General features: G+C 40.1%; 1 protein-coding gene across 1 annotated transcript; it reads right to left on the reverse strand.

The window, feature by feature from the left end:
- Positions 1 to 1,323: 1,323 nt before the first annotated feature.
- On the reverse strand, positions 1,324 to 6,087 carry LOC149022592 (protein unc-13 homolog). Its single transcript, XM_089150625.1, is given in 6 exon segments — positions 1,324 to 2,524; positions 2,615 to 2,801; positions 2,895 to 3,350; positions 3,478 to 4,353; positions 5,055 to 5,389; positions 5,392 to 6,087. Coding segments are annotated over 6 exon segments (3,024 nt in total). The 5' UTR covers positions 5,588 to 6,087; the 3' UTR covers positions 1,324 to 1,550.
- Between the last annotated feature and the right edge of the window lie 8,042 nt (positions 6,088 to 14,129).

The raw sequence follows: 14,129 nt of genomic DNA on the forward strand, positions 1-14,129 counted from the left end.
CTGATAACTTTCGACTTGTAGATTGGTCCAAAATGAGGGTAGGATCCCCTCTTGGAAGAGTTTCATTTAATAGGGGACATCAAGGTGATATTGGCTAGTTCCTAGGGGTCTAGTTCCTAGGGGTTCTTGCTTTCTTGTTTCTCTAGATAAGCAAACACGGTTGCTGACTCTCTAGCTAGGCTGGGTAGGTCTGTTGTAGAGAGGATTCTTGTACCCGTTTCCACTCCTTGACTTCTGGACCCTTGTGTCCAAGATGCTAGGAGTCAAGTTTGCTCTTCTCAATAAATTTTTCTTCTACAAAAAAAAAAAAAAAAAAAAAAAAAAAAAAAAAAAAAAAAAAAAAAAAAAAAAAAAAAAAAAAAAAAGAAGAAAGAAAAAGGAAAGAAAGAAAGAAAGAAGAGTGAATTATGAGGATATTTTAGTTATAAAAATTATAATATGATGTCTTTAACTCTTTTTTTTTTTTTTCTTTCTTTCTTAAATATCACAAGGGAGGAGATATAAAATGTCATTTTTAGTCTTGGGACTAAAAATGGCTTGAACTAAACCTTAGAGTGTCTAAGAAAACTACTATATGATGTTTATCTAAATTTTTCCTTTTAAACTTTTCCACTTCCCAATATATAAGATATAAATATTAATGTATGCTATTTACCTAGAAATTTAACGTAAAGCTTATAAGAAAGAGAAAAAAGAACATTAATATAACAGGTCACCTATAGACAACAACAGTTTTTCTATATATTAGGGATGAGAATATTATATAATTGGCGAGGCTACACCTCTGACCTCAAGGGAATACGAACTTTGATCTCCTACTAGGAATTATTGATTTTTTACCAACTGAACTACCCTGCAGGTTGCATGCACAATTTGTTGAAGTAGAATAGCTCAATCGATAAAGTCAAAGTGGTTGAATTGGTTGTTATGTACTAGTTCAAAACCTAACAGCTAAAGTGGAATCGAATCAATTTAGAGATGGGGTGTCAATGCTATGGTTCAATTTGGGTTGGTTTTAGTTTGGGCTTTTTTTTTTTGGGCTAAAAGCACCAAACCCAAATCACATACCATTTAGTAAAATTTTAGTTTTTTTCAAATTCGGTTGGAATCAGTTTGGATTGGTTATGAGACTATTACCTACCTGATATCAAACTGTTTCAGTCCATTGCGTCTTTCCTCTTGGGCTTGAGGTCCAAATAAACCAACCTCTTTGTAGAAAGTTGCCTTGGTAACCACAGTTTCAAGAAGGGCATGTCGACACAAGTATCTTGGCTTCCATGTGTTCGATGAAAGTGAAACAAGTTTGAGGTATATGAAAACTCCAATCTGATAGACAATGGTGGGAAAAAAAATTTCTACAATTTTACAGAGGTTTCTGGGTTCTGAACAAAAACAATTTGAAACCCAAGTATCGAACTATTTTGTAATGCTGACTAGTTTATAAATGAAATTGATTCTCCCTTAGACTTCGTCTTATTTTGATTTTTTTCTTGTTACATTATGGGAGGGAAAAGGGATGGAAATCAACAGTATATAAACAATCTAGAGATTCACCTCCTCTTCGCCAACTGAAATGTTCTCTTAAGAAATCGATTAGCCGTGCTATCATTCCTATGACACAGTACCCTCAACATAGTATTTGGGTCTGCTCTGTTCCACCTCCCTGTAGTTGGAGGCATTGGCAACTTCTGCCCTGTAGCCACTCCCCCTAACCCACTCGCTTCACAGACCACAATGCTGAAGTCTTCCACCAATTTTTCTGTTAGTTGACCCATCAATGCCACCACTCCTTCCACCGTATCTGACTCCTCCTCCACCACAGCCTCAGCCACTAGTCCCTCACCATAGGTACAGAATATGCGTTTCAGGCTCTCAAAATCCTCCACAATCATTTCATGATCCAACTTACAGAATATCCGGGCACTTCCCCCAGCAAGTAGTACCATGGCGAAGGCCTCAAAAGAGGCTTTCATCACTTCTTTTACTGCCAACGGTTGTGCTCGATCAGTGACAATCGCTGTCAAAAGTGTCAAATTTTGTTTGAGTATTTGCAATGCAGGATGTAAGCGTGAATTCATAACATCGCCCACATAGAGACTGTCATAGAAAACAGAACTAGAATCGAGGAAAATTAGACGGTAGGCAGCCACTTCAGACACATGTTGAGTGGCTGCATGAATGGAGGACCGGGCAAGATCCAAGTGCGAAGGAGAGCTGGAGAAACGCTTGTTCTTGGGTGATGGGTTTGCACGAGGAGGGAGAGAGAGGGTCTTGTCCAACGCATTGACGTGAGAGAGAAGATAGTGAAGGGTGTTGAGCCTGATATAGAGGCGTTGTGTCCCACGGCTTGTGGAGGGACGAGGAAGGTCACCATCTGTGGATCCGATTGTGCTTCCAATGTGCAAATGCTCATCATCTATTCCAACTTTACAAGGAGTGGCTTTCTTCCACAAATCGTGGAATTTTGAGCCTCGGCTGCATCTGGTTAGAGGGGGAAGTGTAGGGATGTAGCTTTGCCTTGATCCTGAACAAGATACAATAAAACAGTTGTAAGCAATTGTTCTCATATTGTACCTTTCTCCATCAAGCACCAGATAAAGGTGCATTGACTTACCACATGATGCAACAAAGTTAGCGTACTCCTGGAAGAGTAGTTCTAAGCCATGGGTGAGATCATGCACTAGCTCATCAGAATTTTCAGTTGGAATTTCAAAGAAATCCTCCACAATTTCCTTGGCCAACCTCATTAACTCCAAAGCTGACTGTGCATATGGCTCTGACTTTGACTTGGGATTCCATGTCTAAAAGGAAGAATCATTAATTTTTCATCACAATACCCAAATGAAGATCAGCCAAGATAGAATTTATGAAGTTTCATATACAATTATACTGACCTCAGTTTCTTTAGCTCTATCAACACATTCCTTCCCAGCTTTCAACCTTTCATCAATCCATGATTTTAGAAGGCTTAGGATGACGGAGTCAACTTCATAGGGATGCATTTCCCTTACAATGGCTTTGCCTCCATCTTCGCAGTCCACAGAGTCTTCAACAACCATCTGAACCAAAACCTTCTCCAGCTTTCTTGCTCTTTGCAACACCAGAATGGTATCATTAGTAAGCATGGTTACCTCAGACAAGTATTGTTTCAACACGGATCCGTAACAATTGTGGAGGCTCACTGCAGCAACTCCAGCTGCAATTGGGTGCCATTTCTTCATAACGGGACTAAAAGTCTCTTTCTCCTTCATCGCTAAGTCTTCAGTTTCTTGAGCCAATTGAATGAGAGCTTCACTTGCCTCTTCTACAAATTCAGCATCAATTACGTCGGCTTTTCCATTTTCTAAAATCTTTTCATCACAAGACAAGAAATCAGGCAAAGATACTAAAACAGAGTAATCACTTTGAAAATCTACACATTACTATAAGAGATAATAGCAAACAAAGCTAGTACTGAATAAAATCAATGGTGCTTACTTTAGCAAATGCATTACTCATGGACGATCTTATGAAATAATCGACCCGATTCCCTGGTGACTCCAAGGTTAGATTGGTTTTCTCTAGCCCTAAAGATGAAGAGTCTTCTTCAAAAATCCTTGCAGCAGACAGTGATAATGGCAGAACAGTCTCCATCAACCCAATTCCAGCCTTCTGAAAAGTCTCATGATAATCTGTTAATTTCTTGTGTGCCCACTTTAGCATTGATGTCAATACTGAAGACAAAATCTTATTGTATATAACATCCCTATCAGCCCTCTTGGCATCGTTGGCCACGTCGGCTAGCATTGCAAGAGAACCACATAACAAGTCTTGCTCAGCTTCTGCAGTGACAACATATTGTTGAAATAGGACCCAAGTGAAGCACACATTATGGATGAGCTTATTGATTCCAAGAGTAGACCATGTCTTCTTTATAAGCTCTAACAACTCATCAATCTCGTCAAGGACAAGGGTCTCGTCCTTGAGGTCAAAGATGGAGTGGAGGAGGCTGAGGTAGAGATGGATGTTGAGAGGGTAGCCATCAGCCCAGTGGCAAACATCATTTGGCGAACCAATATTGCCATTTCTCCAGGCTAATGAGACCACACAAACAGATATGGTTTTCATCGTATCGGAATTTTTTCCGGTGTCAATAGTCTTGATCTCGCTTGCTCTGATGATATCTCGGAGACGCATTGCATAGGAGTTGGATTTTTCTAGTGCCACGGCAGGATGTAAGAGGAGACCTGCTTCTAGAACTTTGAATTGCCTCTTCTGCCAAACACTATATTCATGGGAGTCATGAAATTCTGATGGTTTTAGATGACGCAGGAGCTCCAGAGGGAGAATTATTGTCTCTGCTTTTCGACTTATCTGTTGAATCCAAGCAAAACTGTTAGAACTCACGAAGAACAAGAAAAAGAAAGATAAGCAAGGTTATATGTGGTTCAGCCTCCAGTGTAAACAACCTATATCCATGGTATGAAAGCCCTCATCTCATTATGAGAGGTACTATAAGATACAAAGTAGGGTCCTTTACAAAGTCAACTTTCATGTTACATATATAATTGGATTCTTTTATCCTAGATATACTAGGCGTTTTTGACACATTGTCTTTATACACAGAGAGATGGCTCCCTTAACCAGATAAATTCTAGGACTTTGAATTGCCTTTCCTGCCAAATACTATATTCATGGGAACCATGAAATTCTGATGGTTTTTAGATGACGCAGGAGCTCAAGAGGGAAAATTATTATCTCTTCTTTTCGACACGTTGTCTTTATACACACACAGACGATGGCTCCCTTAACCAGATTGATTCTAGGGCTTTGAATTGCCTCTTCTCCAACCACTATATCAATGTGAATATGAAATTCTGATGGTTTTAGATGATGCAAGAGTTAAGAAGGAAAATTATCGTCTCTTTCTTTTTCAACTTATCTGTTGAATTCAAGCAAAATCACACACCCCTACAGACGATTTACTCCCTTAACCAAATTGGTTGATTGATCAAAGAAATAAAAAACTAGCGAAGAAAATGCATGCAATGTTGTGGGGGAGGCCAGAATGGTACCTGGCCAACAAGAGTTCTCATGAGAGTCTTCCTAAGCCGATTGTCACTCTCTTCGGAGACTCTCATTTGTTGTCTCATGATCTCTGCGGATGTCATGGGTCGCCTGAGCTTGGTTGGTGATGTTAACGTCATTGATATGTTGGCCGAGTTCATTCCTCTCGGCGATGATGGATTCGCCGACGACCCAATTGCTGAGACCGTCCTTCTGAATGATAACCGCTTTATTGTCTTCAAACCAAGAGCCCTCTTTAACCTACTCATCCCCACCAAGCCGCCGCAACCGGTTGTTCTTGCGATTCCTCCGCCACCACCTCCTCCTCCTCCTCCTCTGTGCTATCATGCGATGACGTCGAATAGTACGTCAACGCATTCCTGCCCCCAAAACCAGGGGAAGACCTACATGTTGTGAAGAAAATCTCGTAAGCTGTCTCCCTAAGATCATCTTGATCTATCACATCCACCTTACCAAAGGGCCAATCTAGCTCGGCTTCGGAATTGGAGTTTGACCGAGGAGTGATCGAGAGACGACCCATGGTGGTGGTGAGGTTGGGAAATTGGTGGCGGTGGTGGTGGAGGTCGATTTGCGTCAGAGAATCCGGCGAAGCTTAATCTTAAGATATCTGACGCGAGAGATCCACATTTCAGGAAGAGAGGCGGAGTTAGGTGAGAAGAGCATGGAGAGAGAAACAAAATGGGTGTCATTGGTTTCGCCAGCGATGTTTGTTGCTGCAATGGACACGAAGAGCGACAAAGGTGGAGGAATTTGATCTTGGATTACTAACTCTGGCAAAACCAAACTAAATTGGGGAATTTGGTTTTCTTTTCGCAGTAAACGGATAAGCTATTTCTCCTCTATATGGTTGCGAAAATACTGAATCTACTTTAGTATAACTCATAATAATATCCCGGTGACAAACATAATTGGTTAAAATGAGGGTTACAGATTTGGATTTCAACTAATAAAAAAATTCCGATATGATTCTTGATCTTGTTAACCACATTTAGAATATCTTGTGTAGTCAGGTAGGCTAACTAGAATTTATCTTTCTATCTTTCTATCTTTCCTTTAGTGTGTAACCGATTTATATATATGTGAAGCTTCTCTTTTTTTTCTTTTTTTTTTTTTTCCCTCCTTTGCTTTTCTTTTGCCCCTCTTTCTTTAAAGTAAAGCTGCTTCTTAGAGTTGCTTTTGCAATTGCAATCTGTCTCTGGCTCCTCGATTTGAACGTCAATAAGACTTGGTCGAGTGACTTCTCTCATACTATCGAATTCCTCTTCCCTTCGCTTCCCCAGCCGTTGCCTCGTTGGCCCTATAGTATACACACTGCATCTCTTTCATCAGGATCATCACTGCTCTAATGAAAAGGTTGGTGGCTGTGGGTCTTGACTTCTATCCTCTTAAGGGTTTACAATAGAAAAGAAGAAGAAAGAATGGATTTTTTTTTGTTACGAATTCCTCACTATGCGGAGCTTCTACATTCTTTAATATTTTGAAATGGGTCAATGTCAGCTAAAATCAATTAAGGTTACAGAAAACCCTAATATCAGCTTTGCTGTCTTAATAACCAACGATTGGATCTCAAAACCCTAAATCATAAAGGTTGCTTTGTAAGTCTATAACGTCTTATATGCTAAACAAAATGCAAATCTAATCGGGTGTTATGAGGGTGGTTGCCCGTCTCTGATTTGGGATTCTTTTTCCAAATCAAGGTCGAAATTCTGATACTCAACAATCTTCTCGTCACATCCCCCCAGCCGGTACCCTAATTGGCATACCCGGGAGTTTGATCCACAGACCCGAAGATCAAGTATCGAGGAAATCATCCTCCCACATATACAATAACATAATCATAAACAGGAAATAAATCAAGTTTTAATATTATAAACAAGGTTCAATACAAGAAATGAACAATCAGTATAATCAGAGTGCGGAAAGATACCAGATATCCAATGATATCAAAAAGGAGTAAAGTGAGGCAGAAACTCACTTTACCAAAAATAGCGGAACGTAGTATGAAAATCAAAAGGGATTACAACTGAAACAAATGTACTAAGAAATAAACAAAGATCAAGCGTCTTCAAGTTTATAGATAACGTCTTCATAAGTATAAACTTCATCAATCCAATGAATCCGTTCTAACTTTATGCCGTTCTCAAAAGTAGTACGCAGCTTGATCCCCCGAGGGATCATCAGAGTAAGCTTGATCGTTGCCAGCACCTTGTGTGTAATAAGCTTCATCAGCTTGTGCTTCGCTGTACTGCTCGTCATAATACTCTGTACCTGCAGGATAATCTAACAAGAAAATGTAAAAAAAGGAATGAGTTTCGAAGAAACTCAGTAAGGCAAGTTAATCCATAACATCATAGATAACATGTGGCAAAACATAACATGATGCAATGCAGTATGGAACAAGTAATGAATGTATGCATCTAACTCTATGTATGCTGGTCTCTATGGTAGACATGCTTTAAGTCATAGCACCGTACTTCTTTGGGAAGGTCCGCTCACATCCTCAACCATTTAAGATATCTTGGATTCTCTCACGGATCATTTCACCGGTCTTGAGCAGCTGGTTGGTAATGGGTCCTTCATCCCTCAAGACAAACCATGGCAGGGGGTTAAGTCAACACACTCTCTCACAACCATTTGGCATAAGTACTGGCGCATGTCAGGGAAAAGCCTAGCCCAATGCAAGTCATCTACTCAGTTACATCAACTCAGGTCCAGATACTTCCATTCCTCGTCCCTGACGATCCTTTCCGGTATCCTTTCCACTAGAGTCCTAATAGTCCACGACTACGGACTCATCAACCCTATTGGTTATCCACATATGGTAAACGGGAAGCTCTCATGTCCCCTCACGGATCATTTCACCGGTCTTGAGCGCCCATGAGCCCAAGTCTAGCCATATGCAACCCTCCAATAAATGGCCTCTTTCGAGTATCCACAATGTGATCCATGTCCTCTCACGGATCTTTTCACCGGTCTTGAGCGCCCACGAATCCCCATTGCTACCACGGGTCGTTCGGTCTCAATACCCTTCCGATTCGGGTCCGATATAACAGGGGTATATCCTAGCCAAACACTGCTAGACAGCCCTAGGTATGACATCCATTGATTCGGGAAAGCGTCGATGGGCATCTTCGGAGAACATCCCATACTATTCCCTCCGATGTCCAAAGACAGAAGTGTCAAAAGGACAACTTCCCAATCCCAAACCAAACTTAAGCAAACACATTCTCAGATCAGTCATAACATATACAACCAACAGTTCATCATATACTAGAGAATGTAAAAGCAAAATTAGATTAGGCAATAATAGGTAATTCATATAACATGAAAAATGAAAAAGATAATATAAACAAGTGCTACTAATCTCACAGTAAGAGATCAGAATTAAATTATAATAACAGTAAGTAATCTCATAGTTTCATAAGGTAGAAACCAGAGAACAAGTAATCTATGTAGTTAAGGAATTAACTGTCCTTACCTGATTATCGAAGAAGATGATCCAAAGATCAAAGAGAGCAACTCCAAACTTAGCAAATAGACTCCTAACAATCATAGATACAACATTAGGAAAGATGCCTAAAAGATCAGAGAGCAAACGAATCAATTCGGGCGAAAAAGGAAGCTACTGACTCCTTTGGTCGAGTGCTTGGTAGATTGGCCCAGTCGACCAAGCAAGTCAGTACAGAATTGTACAGACTGCTTTGGCCATAACTTCTTCGTTTGAAGTCGGAATGATCCGAAATTCGAAGGGGAACTTCCTAAGGTATATTAGGATCATATAGTAAGATAAAAACATCATGTCATGGGGAAAATTTGGGTTCTTGATTTAACCCAAGAATTTAGGGTTTCAACCTTATGGTTCCCATAAAAAGGTTGAGATCACAGAATGAAAGAAAATTAAATAATTGGCCAAAGGCAATAAGAAAATCATAGGAAAACTAATTTAGGTTACTAGAAATATTACCCATGAGGTTTCCCTCGCATGGGAGGTTAAAAAGAGTTTCCATAACTCAAGCAAGGGTTAGGGTTTCAAGAAAATCTTCGGCTAGGGTTGAGATCATGATGATGATCATAGATCTCAAAGAAACGAAGGAGATCACGAAGGGATGGTTGCAAGGATGCATCATCTACTTCCTGATCTTATTCAAGAACAAGATCAAGAAAAGAAAATTAATAATTCAGAAGAGATACTAACCTTGAATTGTAAGAACAGAGAAGAGAGGTTTCAAATCTGCAGAGGAATTTTCGAAATCGCCAGAGAGAGTTTCGAAGAGGTGTTCTCACGTTCACAAAGTGTTTAGGAGGCAGCCGTAACAAGGAAATACGAAGTAGGGTTTAAATAAGAGTGAAAAACCCTAAAATTACAATTTCTTGGATTTCACCTTCCTTTGGTCGAGTGCTTGGTCGAGTGGCCCACTCGACCGGTCAGTCGACCAAGGCAGACAGTAAGGAATAATCAGGGATTTGGAGGATCAAATGGGCTTTAAACCTTATGGGCTTTTGCATACGCATCAAGTAACAAGTCAAGTGTGAAGAAATACCTTCAAACCAAGTCAGATAATACTCCAAGTCCTTCAACTAATCTCATCTTCAGACAACTGCAGCTTCCTTTCCAAATCTACACAGACATCCATGTATGGAACTCCATCAACAACATCCATGGGTTCAGAGTCAAACACCATGTCTTCTACTGAGATGGCCCATAGTTGGCTTCTTTCTTTACTCCGGGTCTTCGGACCTAAAAACAACAGGGTTACCGGGTCAAGGTCAGGATTAGGTTAGGGCTGGGTTTCACATTCTCCTCCCCTTAAAAGAAATTTCGTCCTCGAAATTGAGAGCGTACCTGAACTTCCAAAAAGTTGAGGAAATTTCTCCTTCATATCTTCTTCCTTCTCCCAAGAAGCTTCTTCAGGGGTATGGTTCTTCCAACGAATCTTTACCAAAGGGATGGTGCGATTCCGCAATTGCTTATCCTTCTTATCCAAAATTTCAGCTGGCTCTTCTTCATAGGTCAGATCAACACTAAGTCCTTCGGGGGCTTGCTGTAGAATATGTTTCGGATTCTCAATGTATTTCCGAAGCATCGAAACATGAAACACATTGTGCACAGCAGCAATAGACGGAGGTAATGCCAATCGATAAGAAACAGATCCAACTTTTTCCAAAATCTCAAAAGGTCCAATGTAACGAGGGCTAAGCTTTCCTTTAACATTGAATCTCATCACACCCTTCATAGGTGAAACTTTCAAGAAAACATTCTCCCCAACCTGAAATTCCAAATCGGTCCTTCTCTTATCAGCATAAGATTTCTTTCTTGAGTGAGCAGACTTAATCCTTTCTCTTATCATATCGACCATTGCGCTAGTAGCTTCAATCATCTCCGGACCTAAGACTTTTCTCTCTCCAGTCTCAGTCCAGTACAAGGGTGTGAAACCCAGCCCTAACCTTGACCCGGAAACTTTGTTATTTGTAGGTCCAGGTGACCGAAGTAAAGTAAAAAGTCAGCTTTGGGCCATCCCAGTGGAGGACTTGGTGTCTGACTTTGAATCCATGAGTGTTGATGATGAGGTTCTATTTATGGAAACTGAATCTTGATGAAGATCGGATTAGTTGATGGACTTGGAGTGCTCTCTATCATGGTTTGAAGGCATTTCTACCTATTAGGTAAGTCACTTGTTATGTGTGCAAAACCCCTTTAGGGTTGGATTTGATCTGGGCCTTCAATTCCCTGTTTAGAAGTTGCTGAACTGATTGGTCGACTCATTGGTCGACTGGACCAGTCGACCAATCCACTTGACCAATGGGTTCTGTCTTTGGTAATTAGGTCTTGCTTGCTCTATTTAAGTCCAATCTCGAGTCTACTTCGTATTTTCTGCCTCCAAACTCTTTGGAACGAACCAAAGACTTCTGCAAGTCATCTCCCTTGCGTCCTTGGTGTTTATCTTGACGGATCTTCGTCAAAACTCTTGTTCTTACACAAAAAGGTATGTTTACACTCTCTTTTTCTTCTTTATCCTTGTTTTCTTTCCTTTTTGAGTTGAGACAGTAGAGGAGATGCTGCATTCTCTATTGCAAACATCTCTGAACTTGTCTCTCATGATCTTCCTAAGGATTAATGGCTAATGCGATGATCTTAACCATGATCATTGCAAGCTTTTGAAGGAATCATGATCAAATCATGATCTTGTCTTTGTTCATCTTTTGATTTAAATTCTGATCTTCTTAGATCTACTATATTGATCATGTTAGTAGTCAATCGCTGTGTTTTCTTTACATGATCCATGATCTATCAATCTCTAGTTATTTCTCTTCTACCATACCATGCTTTCTTCAAGAATCATGACAGTTACATCTATGGTAGGTTTTGTTTCCTTATTTAGATTTATGCTCTTAGGTCTATTTTCTTGAAGATCTAAGTATGCCTTCCATGATATCTTTATCAGAATCAATGATTCATTCTCCTATTGTTCTTGTCTATGATTTCTATCTTGAATTCTTCAAGAACCATGATTGATCTAATTATGGTAACTTTTTGTTTCCTAATTTGTAACTTGAAAACTTGATTCGATTAGTGTTTTGAGGTCCTCTATATGTTAGGATACTACCAATGTAGTTTACCCCTTGTTTAGTACCCTTTTGAACCACCAAATTTGGTTCTTTATTCTTAAAACTCTGATTTTGTAGGCCACTGTCTCCATTGGTTGACTGATTGGTCGATTGGGACAGTAGACCAATCCAATCGACCAATGAGTACAGCAACTCCAGATTTGGTCTGTTTTGGATGTTTTGATATCTTTTCTGTTAGGGATCTTTCCTAATATGTTGTATACACTTGTTTAGGACCTTCTTCTCAAGTTTGTCAAGATCTTACTTGATATCTTAGGATTTCATTGCAAGTTATAAAAAGGTAAGGATGGTTACTTCTTTAACAGCATAAATTGCATATCTTAGTTTCTATATTTGAATCTTGTTAATTTATTTCTTTAATTAGATTCTTATAATGTTATACTACTGTGGTATTGTCTTGATATCAGTAGCATTACTTGTTTATATTAAATTGACTCATGTATGATTTACTTACCAGTTATATACAAGTTGATTGTAATTATTGATTTCTTTCCATATTATGAAGTTACCATATATGTGATGTTATGAATTGATGCTTGTGTATGCTTAAGTATGGTTTGGAAAGGAGAGGTGTCCTTTTGACACTTCTGTCCTAGGACTACTACGGGAATATTATGGGATGTTTCCGGAGATGCCCTCTGGACACCTTCCTAAACTGTTGGATGACATATTTAGGACTGTCTAGTAGTGTTTGGCTAGGATGTCCCGTTATGTCAGACCCTAATCGGAGGGGTATTGAGACCGAACGACCCGTGGTAGCAATGGGGATTCATGGGCGCTCAAGACCGGTAACCAACCCGTGAGAGGACAGAAATCACATTGTGGGGGCCATTTATCGGTAGGGTTGCATATGGATAGACTTGGGCTCACGGGCGCTCAAGACCGGTAACCAACCCGTGAGAGGACGTGAGAGCTTCCCGTTTACCATATGTGGATGACCAATAGGGTTGATGAGTCCGTAGTCAGGGACTATGAGGACTCTAGTGTGAAGGATACCGGAAAGGATCGCGAGGGGCGAGGAATGGACGTATCTGGATCGACTTGATGTAACTAAGTAGAAGACTTGCATTTGGCTAGGCTTTACCCTGACATGCGCCGGTACTTAGACCAATGGTGATGTGAGAGAGTGGTGACCTATACCCCAGCCATGGAATATCTTGAGGGATGAAGGACCCATTACCAACTGATGATGAGTGAATGAGACTTTCCTAAAGAAGTACGGTGCTATGACTTAAAGCATGTCTGCCATTAGAGACCAGCATACATAGAGTTAGATTCATACATTCATTGTTTGTCTCATACCACATTGCATATATGTTTGTTTTGTAATCCTGCCATTTATGTACTATGGATTTAACTACCTTACTGAGTTTCTTTGAAACTCATTCCTTTTTGTACAATGTTTGTTAGACTATTCTACAGGTTCCGAGTATCATGATTTGCTCGTATGAAGAAGCGCAAGGAGAAGAGGCATATCTCCCGGGAAAGTGATTGCGGTTACGACAATTCGCAATGAAGATCCAGCAGTGGTTATGCTCCGTACGATGCTTAGTCCGACCATAGAGTGGAAGCGCCCTTGTGCCATTTATGAGATTTATACTTATAGGGATATTGTCTATAAGATTGAGAACAATTTAGTTACCTTTTGTACCTGCTATTGGGATTAGATTCTATTCTGTTTCTTCTCTTTTAGAACTACATTTCCGCAGGTTGTAGAGTGGGATTTCGCCTCACTTTACTTATCTGATTTAGACACTCTGATTATATTTACTACTCTGATTTATATATGATTCATTCTTTCCTTATTTGGATCTATGGTTTATCTTTCGCACATCGATTATTATTGTTCATGATTATGTTATTGTTTATGTGGGAGGTTGATTACTCGATACCTGATCTTCGGGCTGTGGATCTCACTCTCGGGTATGCCAGATTGGGTACCGGCTGGGAGGATGTGACAAAGGGTGTCCTACATGTGTTACCGTACAAAGCCTTAAAAGGAGCCATGCCTATAGTTGCTTGATAACTGTTGTTATAGGCAAACTCAACCAAAACTAAGTGTTCATCCCAATTTCCACCCATATCCACTACACAAGATCTAAACATATCTTCCAAAGTTTGAATCGTCCGCTCAGATTGTCCATCAGACTGTGGATGATGAGCTGTACTCAAGTTCAATTGGGTTCCCAAGGCTTTTTGCAAACTGTTCCAAAACCTTGAGTTGAACCTAGGATCACGATCAGACACAATACTCAAAGGCACAGCGTGCAAACGAACTACATTATCCACATATAGTCGAGCAAGCTTATCCAGAGTATGAGTGATCTTCATAGGGATGAAATGGGTTGATTTGGTCAACCTTTTGACAATCACCCACACAGTGTCATTACCTTTACTTGTCTGAGGTAAACTAGTCACAAAGTCTCACACTTGGC

This window comes from Hakea prostrata, chromosome 3, assembly GCF_041222555.1.
Source record: "Hakea prostrata isolate BN-2017 chromosome 3, UWA_Hpros_2, whole genome shotgun sequence".
Taxonomy (NCBI): Eukaryota; Viridiplantae; Streptophyta; class Magnoliopsida; order Proteales; family Proteaceae; genus Hakea; species Hakea prostrata.